Below are 21,707 nucleotides of genomic sequence, written 5' to 3'. Positions count from 1 at the left end.
ATGAACCAAAAACAATAGGCCAATGCAAGAGTGAGATAATGAGGGTAACTTTTCATTAAGTAACAATGAGAATAGCACTTATTACGGAGATAACTACTGAGTTGTTAACTTCAGACGGAACATTTTATTCCGTCTTGTATGTTTTTTCGATATTTTTTCATTTTTTTTTCCGAATGGGATGTTTCATTCCGTCCAACGTGTTTTATTTTATTTTATTTTTTATTTTGTACATTTTGACAAACTAAACACATTCTGTATGAATTTTAAAGTCCACATTTGCATTACATAGCCCATAGTATTTTTCACAAAAAAAAAATAACTATAAAGGGAAATAGTCATATACAAATTTATGTGAAAGCAAGGCCCAAAATATCGCCGACATATATGATATATCGCTGATATATATAGTTTTTTTGGTATACCGACATCGATATATCCGATATATATCCACCAAATATTGAATCATTTTTTTCCGATATATATAGGAATTTTCGATACAAAATTTTATATTGCCGATATAACCGATATATGTAATATTTACGATATATATCGTTTGACTTTTTGACCATTTTTTAATATAAATATTTTCGATATATATCAGCGAGATATCCGAAATGATGTTGATATTGATTCAGTTTATTCTAATTTTGAAGCAATGAGTATGAGTTAAGAGACACACAACCATGACAATGAGAAGGTATATGGTAGTGGTTGGGGATACAACCAATCGAGAGATAACGATTCTTCTAGTGATATGATCAGTCACCCCGCGAGTAGTGCGTCATATGGTTATTCATATGGATATTGGATAGGGGTTGATCAACAACCTTATAGCGCACCACAACCTAAACCAACATATGGATAACTCTATCCAAGTTATGAATCTGTTGGAACTGCACCTGTATTTGTTGCATTGCACTCAGTGTATGCTTACACCAACACTCTTCGAATTGGAATCATGTTAGAATTTTCAACATAAAAATATGAGTGACATGTTCGATAATTTCTCGACAGTTGGTATAATTCTGTATACACTTGGGTAGGGTATTGTGAAGCAGTTAGGATTCAAGAATCGGGTATGGAAGTTGACCAGCCACGTCACTCATTTATGTATTGATATAACTTATTTATCTTATTTTGTAATTTGAGACTTTGAGTACATTAGATTATGACATTGTGGTTAATTATTTGTCAATATTTTTTTTATGGTTTTCTTGATAAATAAATGTTATTATTATGTCGTACGATATATCCGATATTTGAGATAGTTTGGATTGGTCACACTAATATATTTACCGTATTCGATATTTTAGGTTTGTGTGAAAGTAACACGTTGTTGCTTGTATTATTGAAAATGCTCGTTATAATTCAAAACAACGACCACGACCATTCATCGGTTTGGCACTGTGGTTTACTTAGCTAGTTTGGTCATAGGATAAAATCGCGGTAAAACACCAAAAACAAGCAAAAAAAATTCAAAACAACGTGTTTTTTACCCATCAACTAACATTAGATCTCAACAAAAAAATTGATGTGAACATTTAGTGCCCAAATTTAACTAGTCTGACACGATATTGTGTATAATCACTATGCAAATATATATTTCGACTTTCTAGCATCAAGACATCGACATAACATTCCGAGATTTCAAATGTCCGTCTAAACTTGAATAATTGGTCAGCCAGTAATCTCAGTTATTCACACTTATACCCTTATCGCATTATTCCCCTATTTTAGCCGCCAACAGACAGTGGCAAAACAATGTAATAACAAACGTTTGGTATGTGTTTAATTGTCTTTTAATACTGTTAAAAAATGAGACAAGAAACAGTACGTCAGAGCAGAATCACTGAATCTCTCTCTCTTTCTCTCTCTTAAAACAAATTCCAAAGTCTCAAAAGTCTACTGTCTTCTCTTCAACTCTTATCATATCATATCACTTCACTCTCTTGCAATAATATTTCCAACTAAGGGCTTCAAAAGATTCCAATTTTACCTCCAAGGACATAAATTTCAAATCAACAAAACCATAAGTACAAAGTCAGGTAATTTCTAAATTTTAGCTTTTGTTTATATTCATTTCAGTTTTAATATGTTATACAAGGTTGAAAGTTTTGAAATTTTTGACTCATTATTGATGGGCTAGTTTTGTCTTTTTGTTTTAGTGTAAGCTAGGGTTAGGGTTTTAAGAATGTTGTTGAGCTGGTTTTGTGAAAAACTTGATATTGTGATTTGGGGGTTTATTTTTTGGAATTTTAATTAATGAAATTTGTGTATGGAAATTAGAGAAGTGAGGTTTGGTGGTATAGAAGATGATCGAGAAGCCGTGGTGATGCCGAGCTTTGTGTCTCCATGGTCTGTTTTTGCTCATGCAGTGTAAATTCTCTCTTCACTTGATTCATTTCATTTCGTAGTAAGATTTTTTGTGTTTTATATAGAATTGGTAAGATTTGGGTGATAGTGTGATACTAGAATGTAAATATGGGGTTAAACATATGTAAAACTACAGAATCACTGAACAATTTGTTGTTAGAACTTAGAAGCATTAACGGCCTTATCTATGTAGCAGAATAATGTATTGTATATCAACATTCTATGCCACTGGTAGGCCAAGAATTTACCTTAGGTATTTGTTGGACCTCGTTGTGTTCCTTTTCTTTTAGTTTGTGATTGCTTTAGTGATGTAATGTTCACAATTCCAAATTTTAAGGATTTTTCTTCAGCTTTTGTACCCCAAATGAGAACATCAAGAAGTTCGTAAATGAAAAGTGATTTCTTAACATCGGAAAGGTTCCTTTATTGGCTGGCTTTATTAATTACAGTGAAGATTTAAATGTGTGGCCGAGTTGGATAGACTGATAGAGTAATATTCCAATTTTCTTCTATTTCTTGTGCCCAATTAGTGGAATGGGTTGAATCTTATTTTACATTGCTCTTCCAATATAATTTTTTTTTTATCTGTTTCAGATATTAACTACCGCCTGCCATGCCAATTAATCCTACTGAATTAATCTTGCTGCGTCTTAGTGCTCATCCATTAATAGTTGTATAGAACAAATAAAAGAAACGGAGAAATATTCTTCCTCCTTTGGAACTTTTCTAAGCTTTCCAAAGATCATGTTAAGGAACTCGATTTTAAAATCTAGTATGTGTCTTACACTTTGAAATTCTCTTTGGTACATCATCTAGACCCTCACCTTTTCTTTATCTTTACATTAATTAATGCCTTTTTCCTTTGTTTGCCTACCTTATCACAATTGACCTAAAAAAAGTCTTAAGATATGCCAAAATAATCTACTGGTGAATATTTAAGGTAGTTTAGTCTCTTAAATGCTTCTAGTATGAAAGATGTCTTTTAGTTTTTTATTTTAGCTGATCTAGTAGTGAAGCCAATTAATTCTTTGGTTACTATAGCGTTATTAACGGCCTGGATATGTTATTTTAGGTTTTCTGGGTTGAGTTCGTGGTTTTGGTAAATGGTAACTTATAAGTATTCTCAACTTATGCTTTCAGTGGCACAGAGGGAATTGGTACTCAAACATCTGACTTTGACGACATCATCAGTTTAGAGGATATTGTTGGCCTGACTGAAAGTACTTCTTCAATACCTTTTTTTCTTGTTAGATATTGTTTTAATTGTTTGTGTATATCTATCTGGCCCATTTGTTTCTGTGTCATGGATAGTCATTTTAGGGGTGCAATTTTCTCATCTTTATCTGCGATCACTGAAGTATAAACGAGGTATTAGCCTATAAAAGTTGGAAGAACTATTCTATATTATCATTCCGGAATGTGCTTTGATTCAGGAGTATTTAGCTGAAAATTCTTCCCCATATTGATTCTCTTTTGACCTATCAAAAAATATTGATTGTCTTGACCCATTGAAATATTGTCTTTTTTGTTTTTCATTTTCGGTTATTGGCTAGTTGGCTACACTTTTGTCTATGAACACATGGTGAATCTGTTCCATCATTATTGCGACTTGAGACCATAGCTTCGTATGATAACATGCTTCTAAGATCATACTTGGTTTTAACAGTTATGTTACTTCCTTGAAGAATTTGCAGGTCTTATAATCTGTGTAAAAATAAAAAAATGGTTGAAGAAGGTTTATTTTTATTTTAATGCTTTTGGTGTTTTCCCTTTTGGGTTTTAAATTAATGTTATCAGACCGGATTTTATTCTGTTATATTTGTTTAGTCTGAATCTTGCTCTGCAGATTCAGAGATTGATCCAACGAAGTTGAGTGGACAAGCTGTTACTTCTTATCCTCCCCATTTTGGCACTTTTAATAAGGTTATTCTTCATATTTTCTCTCGTTATGTCTTTTCAACCTGGTATGCAAATGGTGGATGATAAGTTAATCGAAGATTAGTGGGAGTAACCTTGTTTACTTATCACCCTTGTACATTAAGCATTAGGGTACCTTGAAACTAGTCAGAATTAAGCAAAGATCAGAGGAACGATAGGGGTAATGAGACAGATACAATGTAGGAAGCACTGTTTACTGGAGTGTCATGTGCTGCTGTACTTCACCTACCTTTGTTTTGATGTTGTTGATTTTTACCAATTAGCTGTAGGAAAAAAAGGTTTTGAACTTTTGAAGCCACTCTTGTTTCAAGAAAATGTTTTGAAACAATATGGTGCCTGTCAAATAATAATCTCTCTGATATGGCTGCACATGTTATTACATGTCTATATCAGCTTCATTGTTGCCTAGTGTCTGGGCTGGGAACTTGAAGTTCTGTTTATCCAATGTTTTGATCCTTCTTACCCACCATTTGTGGTAATAATGCTTAACTTTATAAGCTCTCCACTAGTCTGAGACCACTTTAAATTTGAATCAGCTAGACTTAGAATAACTCCCCCCCCTCTTCCCATGGTAATTACTGTTGTTGCCTTTTTTTGATTGCTCTGTCTTCTGGAAACAGCTTGCTGCGTCTTCTGATATAACTCCATCTATCATCAGAGTTGGGTCTCAAAAGTTTCCACTGCAAAAGAGGTTGCAAGTAAATCGTGTATCTTTACCTACTGGTCAATTCGAGAACTGGGGAGAGTCAACCATGGCGGAAGCCAGTCCTAGAACTGATACCTCAACGGATGGGGACACAGAGGATAAGAATCAACGGGTAACGTCAAAATTATGTATCTTTCAAAGCTTATTCTGATGATGCACCCAAGTTAGAAAATAAATTAAAGTTTGAGTCACTGTTTTTGTTATTTGCTTATTTCACTAGAGAATCTCTGACTTTTGTGAATGATCTTGCATTTCTTCATTTGGTCTACTTGTTAGGTTACATATTAATTGGATTGACAAAGTGTAATACTTAAACCATCATGGCATCTTGAGTAGAATTGCTACTTATGCCACAAGCTTTACTTGGATGTTGACTTACAGTACTTATGTGTACAGTTTGAGATCGTGCCGTCAGCGGGGTTAGCTGTTTCTGATTCTAGTGACAGATCAAAGGATAAAACAGGAGATCAGAAGGTTATATAGTTTTTTTAATTTGTTTATTTTATATTTAATTATTTTTATTTGGTATTACATTAAATCCTTTAAATATGTTGTTTGGTATATTATGTGTTTGTCTATTATTTTTCAGACACTTCGCAGGCTGGCTCAAAACCGTGAAGCTGCTAGAAAGAGTCGATTAAGGAAAAAAAAGTAAGTGCCTCCTTTTTTCTTTGGTTTTGTTGTGTGCTATATTCTCGTTGCTAGCATCTCTGTCATGACAGTTTTATATCCCACTGAAGCGTTTAGAAGACATTGGGAGGCCATACGTGATTACTACTGAACAGTTTCCCATCAATCATTTGCTTGTACAATAAATCATATCACTTAAACAGGCACAGCAGACCATGCTTCAATCACAGGGGAACGTAAGTCAGGGAGTCTCAATAAAAAGAAAAAAAAGATTTGGTCAGAAGAGCTATATTATCCTTAGTTATGTAGGCTGTTGGCTTCAAATCCGACAGAAGTCCTTGTTTCTTAAGGTGGTTAGTTCCCTAAATTCAATTAAGAAGAAATGAAGAATTATATGGAAAATTACAACCTGCTCATGGCTAAGGTCTAATCACGATAGAGAAATAATGATGGTGGTAATTACTATTGTTAGTTTGCTTCTTTTTTCCCCCTTAATACGTTTGTTGTTGAATGGCGTTGGATACTCATCATTCCTTGCTGACTCCTACTAATTTTAATTTAATATTATGTGAAGGCATATGTGCAACAGCTTGAGAGCAGCAGACTAAAACTGACCCAGCTTGAGCAGGAGCTCCAGCGAGCTCGTCAGCAGGTTTAGTTACTTTTGTCCCTCTCTCTAATTTTATTTGTGTTACTCCTACATACATACCAGAAGATTTGTGTAGGCTCCTTTTCCTTGGATCACTAACTGATGAACTGGGAAAAAACAGCTGTACTAGTGGAAGCTGTTTCTTAAATCACTATGCTGTTAGGTTGTTGTGAGGCACAATGCACTAGGTTCCCAACTGGGGACTTAGGCCGCCTTAGAAGCGCCTTTGACAACTGCCTGCACCTGTTTTCCCGAAAAGGTTCCGCCTTGGGCTGCCATGGTGCCGCTTTAGACCGCCTTGATGTGGCCATTGCCAACGTATAAAACACGTCTTTCATTGACAGTACCTTTCATTATTATATGAACAATATCTAGCATTTCTTATGTTTTGTGTAGGGCATGTTCATCTCTAGCAGTGGAGATCAATCACATTCAATGAACGGAAATGGTATTTCTACTGAACTTCACCCCTTCTTTTCTTCTTGACCCCTTTATTCCAGAACAAGTTCTTTTAGTAATGAAAAGGAATTACAATCTATAATTACTATAAATCCCTTAATCATTTATGAGATAATCTTACTTTAGAGTGCAAGTACTTATCATGAAAAACAGCACGGAACTATCTTTGGAGTTACCCTATAGCAGCCAAGGTTTTGGTCCATTCCCATGTCTTGAAAATCTAACATGTGGATGTTGGATCCTCAAGAAACTTGTTCTTTAGGGGGGGAGCTCCGTATATATCCTGATCATTTTTCATGTCATTATCATTACGTTGAAATGTTTAATTTCTCTTGTACATTATATCAATCAGTCAAGCCTTGGGGGTTTGGGCCACGAGCTCTTGGTCTCAATTTCTACCTTAACAAGGGGCTAATGGGTTACTATTTACTACAAAAGTTGTGCCAAAGAATTCTTCTCCACTATCATGTTTCTTATAACCCCAAATGACATGGTATGTTCAGAAAAAGAAAATACGGCTAGATTAAATCATAGAATGACCACTCTTGCATAATTTACTTTTGTATGATAAATTCAAACTTTGTATTTTATGTTTTTCATTGTTGAGCTATAAACTCCACCTTTGAGAAGAAACATTTTTTTTTTGTCTCTACTGTTTTTAGGGGCCTTGACATTTGACATAGAATATGGACGGTGGCTTGAAGAACACAACCGTCAGGTCAACGAGCTACGAGCCGCGGTGAATTCCCATGCAGGCGATGGTGAGCTTCGCATTATTGTGGATGGCATCATGGCGCACTATGATGAAATATTTAAGTTGAAAGGCAATGCAGCTAAAGCTGATGTTTTCCATATGCTATCCGGCATGTGGAAGACGCCTGCTGAGAGATGTTTTCTGTGGCTTGGTGGTTTCCGTTCTTCGGAGTTACTCAAGGTGAGGATATGAAATGTCATTTTTATTTCAAGCTTGTTGCGTGTAAGGAGGATGATATTTTTGTTCTGTGTGTTTTTGTATTGTAAGACAACTCGTTCTTTTACATTTCGTCATCATTCATTCAAAGATCTGCTTCTCATAACAAAAAAAAAAAAAGAAAAGAAAAAACAAACGAATATGTATCTCATATGTTTTGGTTTTGGTTTTGGTTTTAGCATGTATCTCATATGTTTTTCTGTTTTCAATTGAACTTCGATTGGATTCAGTTACTTGTGAATCAGTTGGAGCCTCTTTACGGAGCAGCAACTAGTGGGAATCTGCGACCTGCAGCAATCATCTCAACAGGCAGAGGATGCATTGTCTCAAGGGATGGAAGCATTGCAACAGTCCCTAGCCGAGACATTAGCTAGTGGTTCTCCTATCCCCTCGGGATCATCAGGAATTGTGGCAAACTATATGGGTCAGATGGCCATGGCGATGGGGAAGCTCGGAACTCTTGAGGGATTTGTCTGTCAGGTAAGCAACTGATGCATGGGCATGGAATACTTAGTACTTGGTTTATTTAATTAGTTCTATTTAGTTAGTTTCTATTTTTATTTATTATGTTAGTAGTATTTTCCTATTAGGACTCTAAATAGAATTAGGAACAAGGTTTATTATATAAAACATCTAGGCCTTCATTGTTAGGTTGGTTGTTTTTGGATTGTTTAATCAAGAGATTGAATTAAGGAAATTCGTTTTCCCTTTGAAACCCTAGTTTTTGGGTGTTTATCAATTTTATTCATTGGTGTTATTGATTCGAAGTTGCTTCCGTCTTTGTATACATCAAATTGGTATCAGATTTTTAGGTTTTTCCGGGTTTGCTCGTCATGGACACTTAACAAAGAGGACGCGGACGACCACCAGCAGTAAATACACGACTAAATCGTGTAGAAGAAGCACTACAAGGTAGCAAGATGGAATTGCGAGAGATTAAGGAGATGTTGTCATGGCTTCGTACCTAATTATCGACGTACCGCAACTGTTGAAGAACAACTCGTGCCAAGGGATGAAGACGATGCCCCTAGTGATCACAGTTTGCATAGTTCCAGTTCCGATGTCGATGTACGCGACCCTTCAGCACCTCGCCAACGTAGCCACGCACCTTCTAGACCACATTCACCCCCAGTTTCTAGCGATATGGAACATCGTATTGCTCAATAGGTGGCTGCTGCAGACCCCCACAATCGCAGCATATCAAACCCACCTTCTCCAATTTGTGGAATTCAAACTCCCTACCACACCCACGGAGTTAGAGAGAGAAATCACAGCACTTACAGCAACAAAAATCTTGATTTTGAAGGAGAAGGAGAAGGAGGAGATCTAAGAACTCACCACCGCCAAGTTCCGAATTTGGTTCCTCCAAATCAAGTTGGCAACCACCACCATCAGCGCAATCAGGGAGGTCGCCAAGAAAATCAGCAAGCTTACCTCACAGATCAAGCTTTTGCTCCAAAGGCAGATCGTCTTCCACAACCAGTTTGTCGGGGAAGATGACCTCTTCCTTCTATGTCTGTTTGTGAGATTGAAACCCCAAATTGGGCTTCTACTGACCAAGCCCAATATGCTACTAGCACTGGACCAGGTTTTAATTTTGTACCTAATTTCCAACTGTGGGGTTATCCAGACCAGGCCCAAGGCCGAGCACAACATGCTTTCAGGATCAATTCCTCATGGTCACGCCCACCAGAATTTGAGACGCCACCATGGTGCTACCATAGCCCATGGTCGACGAGTTTCACCACCAAGTTCTCCACGACGAAATCGACGACAGCCCCACCGCATTGCTCCTGATTTTGATCCACCCGATCCTTCAGACTTCTCATCTAATCCATCACCACCTTATTGCAATCGGAGAAATCCACGGCATCGAAATTTTAGCACCCCCCAGGTAATTATGATATTAATTGTTTATTGCGCATTTTAGAGAAGAATCAGATGGGTGATATTAAATTAGACGTGCCTGAATTTAATGGAAAATTACAGCCTGATGTTTTTGTCGACTGGTTAAATAAGATTGAAAAAAAGATTGAAAAAAAAATTTATTATAAATTTTTTGAGGATCCTAAGTATGTTAAATTAGTTGCGACTAAATTAACGGGCTATGCACTTGTTTGGTGGGATGAATTTCAATTGACTCGTGCTAAATTGGGTTACAATAAAATTACCACTTGGGATAAAATGCGCCGAGAGCTGAAAAGAGAATTTATTTCTTATGATTATGAGAGGGATTTATTTATGCGCCTCCAAAATTTAAAATAAAAGCTTACTTGTGTGACTGAATATAGTGAGGTGTTTCTTTTATTGGCCACCAGGGCTGATTTATCTGAGACTATGGCACAGAAGGTAGGAAGATATTTGAATGGTTTGAACCAATCAATACAGAAATATTTGACATTTAAAGATATTTTTGATATGTTTGACGCTATCAAATATGCTCTTAAAGCTGAAGAATTGCATAATTTTCTGTTTCTATTGTTACACCACATCCAGTTTCTGTTCCTAGAAGCACTTTTGAGGCTACATGTTTTGAGTGCGGCAAAGTTGGACATGAGAAAAGTGATTGTCCACAGTTAAAGAGAGTGGCGTTAGTCCATGATGATCATAGTGAGATGGGTGCTACATAATTGCCACATAGTATGACTCAGTCTGTGGTTGTTACACCTCCTGATTCTGGTGTTCCTGCTTTGATGATCCGTCGATCCTTGGTTACATCTTCTACTCATAAACCTTCATGGCGTCGTTTTACCATTTTTGAAACTCGTTGTATTGCTGGAGGCAAACTTTGCAATGTAATTATTGATAGTGGTTCTAATGATAATCTTGTCTCACAAGAAATGGTTGATAAGCTCCAATTGAAGACTGAACCGCTTTCAGAACCATACAAAATACAAAGTTTGAGCAAGGGTAGTGCAATTGAGGTTACTTGTCGTTGCTTGGTTCCTTTCTCCATTGGCTCCCTTTACAAAGATGACGTTTGGTGCACTGTGATTCCTATGACTACTGTTTGCCATCTATTATTGGGGCGACCATGGCAATATGACAGAGATACAACTTATGATGGCGCTGCCAGGACCTATTCTTTCATTTTTCAAGGCCAACAGGTTGTATTGTCTCCACTTCCTCCTACTTCAAAGTCTGCCACAACGTTCTCTCTTTTCTTCTTCTTAAACTCGAGGACGAGTTTGCTTTTAAGCCGGAGAGTCTGATGCATGGGCATGGAATATTTAGTACTTGGTTTATTTAATTAGTTCTATTTAGTTAGTTTCTATTTTTATTTATTATGTTAGTAGTAGTTTCCTATTAGGACTCTAAATAGAATTAGGAACAAGGTTTATTATATAAAGGCATCTAGGCCTTCATTGTTAGGTTGGTTGTTTTTGGATTGTTTAATCAAGAGATTGAATTAAGGAAATTCGTTTTCTCTTTGAAACCCTAGTTTTTGGGTGTTTATCAATTTTATTCATTGGTGTTATTGATTTGAAGTTGTTTCCTCCTTCGTATACAGCAGCAACGTTTTAGATTATTATTGTCTGTCTAATGTCTATTCTTATTGTTGTTTCTTTTTAAGCCGCTAGTCTGCTACTTCAGTTTTTACTTTTTACTGGTTCCTTCTTTATTCTATTAGTTGATCTGTATAAGCAAACGCTAGTAGTGTTTATCGTTGTCATGAGTATAAAGTTAGATTTTGTTCCATTGTTCATCACTTTGAAATAGTTTGCACTTTTCCATTGTATTACAACCTCCAAGCCTGTAGTATTCATCAGCTTGCAACACATGTGATGTGTCTCAATTGGGTACCCATTGTCAAGATGGAGCTGAAAATAAGATGGTCTCCAACTCCCCATCTTCAGTACATTAATTTTGGCAAATATATGGCATGCCTAATCCCCAACTTTTCCAAGAAAACAAAAAATTGTAGTCATAATAGGACACTGTTTCCCCCAAAAAAAAGTTGTAGTGACAATTTGTAGTAGCAGCCCTCCTTGATTGCAAGTCCTGACATGCAGCGATAAGTTGCTTCCATCAACAAAAATGAACGTTTTGACATTTCTGGAATTGCCTCAACACTTGGCGTCGACATGAGTGGATGTAATCTTAGCTAAGAATACCCTATAGCTACTCTGTAAACTGCATGAGTTGAACCCTTCTATCAAATGTAGTGGCAGTGTTGTATGGATATAGTTTTATCTAGGATTGGTTTCTTAACTTAGTCGAAGCAATTCATTTTCAGAAGAAAAAAAAAATAGTACATCTAAACTAAAGCTGATTTTACTGCACCGCCGTGTTGAATTGTTAGCAGTTGGTATTTTAGGTAATGCGCTGAACATACTTTTGCTGTTAATGACGTGTAGTCATGAGCATCAGATAATGACATTGTAGATATGTTGTATTTTACTGTGTTTTGTTTTTTGTTTTTCCTTTCCCCCCAACGATCCATTTTCAGTTAACATCATTGTAATCTTTATATTATTCTTACCAGGCTGACAACTTGCGGCAACAAACCCTCCAACAAATGCTCCGAATATTGACAACCCGCCAATCAGCACGGGCACTTCTTGCTATTAACGATTATTTTTCCAGGCTCCGTGCTCTTAGTTCTCTGTGGCTGGCTCGTCCTAGGGAGTGATTACCTACTTACTTTTAAGTTATTCTAGAAACAAAGGTCCTGTTGAAGGGTGTCAGAACCACACCGAGTTTTTGTGTCTACCCTTGCAGTTTCAACTTAAACTACTTGTTAGTTTGGCAGGCCTAGGCACCCTTGAGTTCAGCATTCGTAAGAACAATAGAGATGTAGTCACCAAGGTGTTGTATGTGTAGTCACCTAGTTATATGTTTATTAACCACATTTAGAACATTGATCACAAGCTGTATCTGTTGCTGTTTGTTATAAATTATACATTATCATCCAAATTTATACACATTAGATTTAAGTGGTCCGTAAAGTTTTGTGGTGGTTGTGAATTGTGATTCTCATTTTTTCTTTATCAAGGGGAGTTGCTAAAACCTGGAACTTGGAACTGAGAACTGGGGACATCTGCCAATTAGCAGAAATTAGAACTTCCACGACTACATGCCTCCACTCAACCAGTGGTCCACGCTGCCGTTATCTTTTGTTAAATTCAATTTGGATGTTCCTTTTTATTTTGAAAGCGCCCTTTACGTATTGGTTATGTATTGTCTGAAGATCTTGGTCCTTTCTTAAGAGTGTAGTGTAGTGTAGTGTGTAAGCATTTCTCAGGACGAGATGCAGACTGGCTGAGGGCTCGAATGTGCCATCCAAGGGGTTGCATTTAGCCTTGAAGTTGGCCTTCCAACAAGCGTATCCTCGGGAACTTGAGAGCTGATAAAATTTAAAATCACTTCCAATATTCAACAAGCGTATCCTCGGGAACTTGAGAACTGATAAAATTTAAAATCACTTCCAATATTGTTATGTAATCATCAGTGTTTATCCGGGAAAAAAAAATGTAATCGTCAAGGACACCTGGATTTACAGGTATAGCTGAGATTATCGGAAAAAAAAACCAGGTATAGCTGAAAGTTTTGAAAACAAAACATAGTATGTGTCAGATATACAACAAGAAGATCTGAATTTCGAAGATATTTACAATTTTTGTGTACTGATTTCCCCATCTTGCCGATGGTCTAACTGTGTGGGCAGTCAGATGCGAAATGTAAATTTTGGACGCCAAGTCACCAACAAAACACCATGCAATGCATTGAGACCTATCAACTGCTAATCACTAGAAGCAGAAGTTAATTGGTCATTAAATTTTTAAGCATTTCCTTCTCCTAAAATAGTTTACATTATCTGATGCGTTCTGCCGTCATATGGCCGATCATTTTACTATTTACGTATGTGTTTGAGAGCAGAATAATAATTTGATTAACAAATTCAACAACAAGAATCTTTAGAATCTATCCAATTCTTCAATGCAACTCACGTCAGATACTTAGCAACCAATCAATTAGGGGTGTCGCTCTCGCTCCAACATTTAGAGCAACACTCCATGCTGCTAATTATGTTCTTGAGAACCATCACAGATCCAACTGTTCAAGCACAGAGACCTGTTGTTATTTTATCGGTATGCATGTTTTTTTTTAAAATGGCATTTTTCTCTGATAAGTGATAAGTGATAAGTGCTCCAACTAGGTAATGTCGCACTCCTACTCCTGTTCTGGCGGTCATTTACCTGTACACATTGGTCAGAAACTATATATATATACAAAATACGTCTGAATGTATGTTAACAAACTTAATGAACGAAATAACAAAGAATGCGTCAAAATCAACCCCAGACAAAGCGTGTGCGTGGCCAGACTCAAAATCCTCCATTCAATATTATGGGAATCAAAATTACACCTGGCAATTATGTCTTAATTGCCGTCTCAATTGTGAGTTGGTATAAATAACAAACAGTTCAGACCTTAATCTGAATTGTTTCCACCCTCTACGTACTTACATCCAACACCATTGCCATGGAAAACCGCAGAGAGGTATGAATCTTCGCAAACCATTTTATTTTAAAAAATCTTTAATCATATATTTTTTTCAAGCTATCATTTTAGTGTTATATGGTATTGCTAATGATAAGCATTCGAAAATAAGAATTATATTCCTCTATATATGATTGGAAACATTGATCTCATATACAATGATGTAACTATATATTATTGTTATTGTTATTATTTCTTATATGTTTCACTTCATTTTGCATTAACTTTTGAGTCCAAATAAAAAACTTCATCCAAAGTCCAAACAAAACTTTTTTTAGGAGAGAATCCTCTAAAGATATGATCAATATTAGATACAAATCAATAAAGCATGAGGGCCGTGATTTGAGTCACTTTGGGTGACCCGGCTTATTGGCGATACTCGATCTGGTTAACAAAACAAGCGTGGATGCCTCGCGTCTGGACTACAAGACAACTCGGGCACCACGCTTCATGAGCCACCTATTGCTTTGAGCTAAAAATTACCCTGCCTATATCAACCAAAAGGAACAAACAATTTTTTCTTTTATTTTATTTTGGGTAAACCTGGCAAGCTAATTGCCCAATTAAGTTTTGTGTGATATTACATCCTAAAATGATTTATGTAAGACAACGACATTGTTGTTTCTGTATGGTTGTTTCCGTGATTCTTTCCCCAGCGCCTTTGTTTCTATGTGGATTGATTACACTTGCAATCAATCCTACGTAACTCTGCAAGGAAACTCCCAAAAGTTGTAAAATTGTTTGGACTTATTCTGGCAACCTTGCTAAGCAATATTAGATACTCCTAATTCCCAGCTCCATGCAGCAACATTTGTATATAGCACTTGTTTTTTGGCATTTAAGGTGTTAAACTACTAGTCTACTAAAACATATAGTATTCTCAGTAAGTTCCAACTCCGACTCCACCAATACATAGTGTAATAGGAATTTGTAACAGCAAATTTTCACATCGTAGGATTGTATGAATGCATGCATCTTTCAGTTTTGCTTCCTAATATTTCTCCTAACACACTTTTATTTTGCATAAAATACGTAAGTGTATAACTTGAATATGGAGATCGTCCATTCCTCGTTTATCTTCACAGCGAGTGCAGTGGAGTTCTGTACCAACTCCGTCTGTAGGCCCGGGCTCTTTAGTTTTGTACTTCAAAGTTTTCGGTATGAATCCATTAAGAATTTAACACTCTGGATATTCATCTTAAAGTGTTCCGATACGTTCATTTTGTAGAAACCGGTTTGGATGTCTGTACCACAATTCGGAGGGTGGGATCACAAGACAGGAGCAGCTCCAGATTACTCCATGGTATTTACCCGAGCTCGGGCTAATAGGAAAGAGGTCAAAAAAGAGACAACACGCTCCAGTATTGGAAATGAACAAGAGCTCATTGTACATAATAATCAAGACGACGCTATTGCAGTAAGCCTCGTACTTACTGAATATCATGTCTGCATCTCTTTATTAAATTTTAATTTTTTTTCGGGTTTATCTTTTTTATTGAAAAAGGATTTCTTGGTGCATTCTTTGTGTAAAAATTGATATGGATTAGCATTATATCCCCCTTCTTACATTTTAATATATTTATGTGCAGAGGAAAAAGAAGATTTTGACCTACTTCAACTGTTGTATAAAGGCTTGATAATGTACAATTGCTTATTCAATGCTATTGTTGGATAATTTTAGAACTCAAGTGTTGGAGCATAAAGCTTTAGATGATTGGTAAATGTTTTGTAATGAAGTCATACACCTATTATCTTTCCTTTATTATAATTTGATGTTCTAGTGGTCTTCCCCCTCACATTTGGAAAGTGTTGTATATGGATCCCTCCCGGCCTCCCCTATATATATATGGCCTGGATCAATATCAATATCCTTCTATGAATATTTTCGGTTCAAGATGATAAACAATTCGTATTGTGAACAGGACCAAAAAATCTGACCATTGAACTGCTTTGTTGCTCAGTAGCTTGTAAGTTCTGTGGACGACTGTCTGAATATCATCTATCTTCCATATTCTCACTGAAGAATCAATTGCATTGATTTTATGAGTATTTAATTGATTACGAAAAGTTGTAAATGTAGATAAAAAATTCCTTCGTTGAATTAATCGCACCCTTGGGGCATGTGCCTATGGAAAAGCAAACATATAACTCATCTGAGAACAGACCTTTTCTTTGGAAGTCATAGCTATCTAAGGATTATATCGTCTATGGAGTCTCTTTAGATTTTGCTTAAGAACATCCCTCCATAATCTCTCATAAGATCTGAACAATAGTTCTTCAGTTCTTATATTCCTTCATATAACATCATTGTTAGTATGCCCAAAATATAAATAAAACTCCCTCTACTGCAACTCAAAAACAATTTGTAGAGTGATAAACTGTTGTATAAAAAGTTTTGTACATTGATCCTGGCCCTATATATATAAGGAAAGTATCTATATACAGGAAAGCATAAGGTCGTCAACGAGGATTTCATGAGGATGTATTTTCTTCTAGGACACGCACAATGTATCTATATATTGCACCTACTATTTCCTTTGTTATATTTCCAACAGAAAATATGTCAGGTTGTGAAGCTTTTATTCTTGAAATCTCGTAGTGCTTAACTGCTTATTATCTTTTATCAACAGCCTGATCAGGAATGTCCTTTAAGCACGAAAACGGGTCTAAAAGAGTTCGCTCAATAACAATTAGTTAAGCAGAATAAATACCAACTCCCTATTATTAAGAATAATTAAGCATGTCTGAGCATGTGAAAGCACATTGCCAAAGCACATAGCCCTAACTGACATCCTATTGAATCAACGAGAAGTCAGCTTTTACAGGTTAAGAGATCCCTACCTCGAAGACAACTATAGGACTTCAAGCAGCAACATAAAAAGCAAAACTCAACCCCAGAAAACAGCTGAAGCTTATTTGCTAGGAGAGCATATTTTGTTTTCTTCTTATCACAACTCCTGTGACCATATTCTAAGTAAGCAGAGATTATAAACAAGATGGATTATCAGTCTTTGTTGATTCAAGAAGTTTAGCCAAGTAAAGAACATAAAGGACCTTTCGTCGCGCACTTCAGTTTCCAAATCCCAAGAAGACTCAGCCTTGCTTCGGCCCTGGCTTTCTTATCATAACTTTGCAACTCTTAACCCCAGAGCAATATAACTTATCGTTTTCCTTGCCAGCGTCCAAATGTGAGGGTAGGGACCAAGAACTAGCTACAGTTGGAAGCTTCAACTTGTATGGATAATTAGTTGGGCTTGATGAGCAAACCTGGGACTGCTGCAATGGCAAGGACTGGTCAGAAGACTGATCCATCAGTGAGTTGGTTATAGAAAATCTGAAGCCTCGATGCATGAGGTAAGAGACCAAGCGAGCAGTATTTCTGGCATCATCCAGGCCACAGTGAGCACGCCCCTCCCATACCAGACCAGCTAGCTGGACAGCCTCCTTGAGATTGCAGCGAACACCACCAAATACCTCATTGAAGGGAACTTTTAAGTTGATCCACCTGGTCATATAAGTAAAAAAAAAAAAAAAAAGGGTTTGAGGGTAAGTAATTTGACTTGATTTAACCTTGCAGTTCGACGTTATATTGACGAAACGCCAGGAAGCTACACCAACAAACAGGACCATACAAATTAACAAAACACAAGGATCTCCTACCTGTTGAAATAAGGAGGCTTTCTGATATTCTTGAAGCGGCACTCAGATTCTAACATAACCCGACAATCCCAATTGGACCATGTAACAATGGCAAAGTTAGTCCGCTTAATTCCCTTCTCCTCGAGCCACTTGTCATGCATAAGTAGAGCTTCACTAAGAGGGACACCTCTGTCCACCTTGTACCACAAAGTTACCACAGTTACAGCTGGGTTCATCATTTCATTGTCATAATTCATCCGAGAAAATCATTTAAACAATATAGTTTGTGCATAAAGAGGACACCACATTCAGAATTGGGATTGATAATAAGAAGCATGGTGACTGGTAATTCATGAAATAAGGAAGCATAAACTCATCTGAAAACAAAGCAGAGATACCACCATATCAGCTTATCCAAATATGTTTAGGCTTTCGATTTATCATGTCAACCCAAGACATAGATTAAAAAAATGCAGCTTTTCCTAGTATTGTATAATTAAAACCTCAGCTCCATTCCAGTATACACTGACTGTTCTTAGAGATTAAGGATTACGAAATAGCAGCTACAAGTTATTTCACTTATTTGAGCCAACTTAACATCAAGGGTTCCTCTAACATCAATGAGAAATTGATGAAAAAAGGAATCTTAGATCATCAGCACATCTAATTTCTTTTAAGGGGTTTATTAATCATATAGTGGCGCTCCCAGGTATTTTGTACTTGCTCCTCCTGGTTATCAACAACCATACAATGAGTATTGCAAACCAAGAAATAGAGCAGTCAGAGCACGGCTACACAGCAAAGATTGGTCAATTCTTTGTACAAGTACCACTAGATTCACACATGACCAAGATGTGAATTATGATATCAAGCGAAATGTAGTCCTACATAAGGAAATGCAATACTACAATGAGAGGAAAATAGATAATTCATAACAATTTGCAGCATCAGCAACAAAAGCAATCCATCAAGTTACCTAACAGAACAAGTAAAGAGATGAATGAATGGTGCCACCAGTGAACTTAAGACGACTGTACCATAATAACGAAGAAACACCAAGGAATGCGAAGAATAGTCAATATATGGCACAATTCAACTGCAATCATGCTTGTTATGCATTAATGCATATCAGCCACAATAATTGATCTAATTGATGAAACTCGCATACAGGACTAGAGTGCCACCTCCTAACCGCTGATCCTCCAAGAAGTGAATTCTACTCCAAAATAATGTCATTCCTAAAACGAAAATTTCTCAGTATCCTCCAAAACTATGCCCTCACAAAATAAATAAATAACTCCACACCCCACACCCATACAAGGATCTCCTGAGACCTATAACTGGTGGACTTGGAACTTGTATGACCTAATGATCACCTTATTTATTGTTCAAGTCTATGTTAAAGATTGGAAAGTTTATTGTCGAAAAAAAAGTCTATGTTAAAGCGCACTTTACATCAATTTACTGTTTTAACTAAAGCAAACTAAAATAGAATACCAAGCTGATATAGTGTTTTAGTGTGAATAAGGATATGCTGTAAAATCTTTGAGTAAGGATACCTGAATTTGCTCAATACCAGTCAACTCCTTGCAGAAATCAGTCAAATTTTGATTATATGCAGGTCGTACATATGTTTGAAAAGAAGCCTCTAGTTCCCCAGTCAAACTATTCACCAGAACAGATGGAAACTCAATTATCTCTTGTGGGTGGGGATTATTTCCTTTATCACAAGTAGCCTCAAAATCTATGACAACAAAATACTGAAACTCCTGAAATTGGTACTCCTGCTGGTATCCTTGATAAAACATCTCCACTGGGACATACTGAACTTGATTTTCCACAGGTAAAATATAATTGTTCTGATAGTACAATTGTCTGTCAAAGCCAGTATACTGGCTCAACTGTGCATGTTGGTAATCAGTATAGTAGGTTGAATACATGCCAATATCTTGTTGATACACAGGTCCCTGATAACTCTCGAATTGAGGTGCCAAAGTAATGCTGCTTAAAGTGTTATTCTGTTTTACAGCTCCTGGTTGTGCATTAACTTCATCCTTAACCACAAAACCTTTCACCGGATTTTTACTATCTTTCGGATTCGGAACGAACAACTTATTCTGTAGGCCGCATCTCACATACGCCCCAGAATTCTTTTGCATAATTTCTGAAATAAAACAAAAAATTAGCATGTCCCTAGTAAAAAAATTAAGTTAAACTATAAGCTAGTGATCACAAAATGAGCACAAAGCAATAGACTTGTGGAATCGCATATATCCCTCAGTAAAAAGTTTAACTATAAGCTTGATCAGCACACCATAAAAAGAAAAGAAAATAGACTTGTGAAAGTAGACTTATTGAATGTTGGGTATATTCCTTTTAAAGTGTTCAAACAGGAATCAAAACAAACAAAACCCAAACTTCAAGTTTCAGATTTCGTTATAAACAAAGTTTTAAAAGCAATCAGAAACTAAAACAAACAAAACCTCAAACTTGAATTTCAAGTTTAGAATTAAATTCTCACACATTGTCTTTAAAAACCCAACACAAACTTAAAAAGTTACAATTTTTGTTCACTTACACAATTTTCTAAACGGCCCCAGAGCCTAAAATAGCAAAATTTCTACAAATAGCTCAGACAAAAACTGATCACTACTTAATAACTACTACTACAAAAAAAAAAAATTAACTCAACTTTAACTACCTCATAAAAATCTAATCTTTTACACAATGGTAAAACAAACACAAAACAATGAATATAAAAAGAAAAATCAAAACACCACAAGTTTAAAAAAAAAAACATACCTTTATGTTGTTGATTAACCATGTTCATCGAAGTACATTAGAATTTTTAACTTCTTTTCTTTTTGGTTGGGTGTGAAGGGCTTTTTTTCTTTCCACCTCAAACCGACAAAGAAAGAAGTTTGGAAGAAGAAAGAAAAGAAATGAGTTGTAGGCTGAATGGACTGCTTACATGGCTGTGAGTTATATATATATATGTATTCTTATTTTTGCAATATTCCTTTGTTTAATATAAAGTGGGAAAGTGGAATAAAGTAGGTCCCATGGTAACATGGCTCTTAAATACCCTTTTATTAGTTAGATTCCATTTAAAGATTCCTTGATTGGGTTACCAAAATAAAAAAAAGATTCCTTGATTGGAATTGGTAGTGGTTGTTGTACATTGACCCCAACTAAAATTGGAGGTTGTAATCCAAATTTTTTGGAGATGGGGGATCAATAATTTGGGACGATTTATAATTGGAGGTATGAGTTGACACTTGACAGTAATGAATGAATATGGTGATTCCATAAAGTACAACCCCACCAATAATCCAATACCATTGTCCAACATGTCTAGAAAATATCTAAAGACTGAAAAGACAGAACCTTAACACTTTTTACCTTTGAGGGGTAGAATGATATTGAATCTCTCATTGAAGGATCAGTTTGATAAACTTTGACTACCAACTTAATTTTGGAATATAAAGAGATAAGAAAGTAGAGCTGCTAGAGTACGCGAGATTATGGATGTGCTAGCATCTAGAGTTTTAGTTATAGACTCTGCCGTGCAATACACCTTTCACGGCTTCACCTTTTGTTTGATGGAGAGCTCAGATGTTATAGCGTAGATACAGCGTGCTTTAGAATTTGGCATAAGAATATTGTCAAAAAATTTAGAACTCCAACATCTGAAGTTCATATAGGCCATTGAAAATTGATAATGAAATTTAATCAAATATTTAAGTGAACCAAAAAGCTAATGGATCTAGTTGGCAGTTTGGCACTAGGTGGGAACGGGAACCCGGGTGCTTAGGTGCTTGACTTCTAAGGCGCCACAC

The 21,707-nt window shown here is 36.3% G+C and overlaps 2 protein-coding genes across 2 annotated transcripts; one reads left to right on the top strand and one right to left on the bottom strand.

Moving 5' to 3' along the window:
* The first annotated feature begins 1,794 nt into the window (after positions 1–1,794).
* LOC147485512 (transcription factor HBP-1b(c38)-like) lies at positions 1,795–12,668 on the top strand. The gene is given in 13 exon segments (XM_086569712.1): positions 1,795–2,045; positions 2,287–2,376; positions 3,514–3,593; positions 4,220–4,296; positions 4,932–5,129; positions 5,414–5,491; positions 5,607–5,666; positions 6,222–6,299; positions 6,693–6,744; positions 7,418–7,689; positions 7,956–7,982; positions 7,984–8,205; positions 12,212–12,668. Coding segments are annotated over 12 exon segments (1,335 nt in total). The 5' UTR covers positions 1,795–2,045; positions 2,287–2,332; the 3' UTR covers positions 12,359–12,668.
* A 4,255-nt stretch (positions 12,669–16,923) lies between these two features.
* On the bottom strand, positions 16,924–21,094 carry LOC147485511 (uncharacterized). Its single transcript, XM_086571668.1, has 4 exons — positions 20,671–21,094; positions 19,428–20,032; positions 17,890–18,065; positions 16,924–17,734 (listed from the first exon to the last, which is right to left on the bottom strand). Exons 1-4 carry the CDS (start codon positions 20,696–20,698, stop codon positions 17,323–17,325), a joined length of 1,221 nt encoding a protein of 406 aa, XP_086427794.1. The 5' UTR covers positions 20,699–21,094; the 3' UTR covers positions 16,924–17,322.
* Positions 21,095–21,707: the final 613 nt, after the last annotated feature.

This window comes from Coptis chinensis, chromosome 7 (assembly GCF_015680905.1).
Source record: "Coptis chinensis isolate HL-2020 chromosome 7, ASM1568090v1, whole genome shotgun sequence".
NCBI classification, from domain to species: Eukaryota; Viridiplantae; Streptophyta; class Magnoliopsida; order Ranunculales; family Ranunculaceae; genus Coptis; species Coptis chinensis.
Note: the sequence above shows the minus strand (reverse complement) of the source record. Positions and strands in the feature narration are given on the sequence as shown.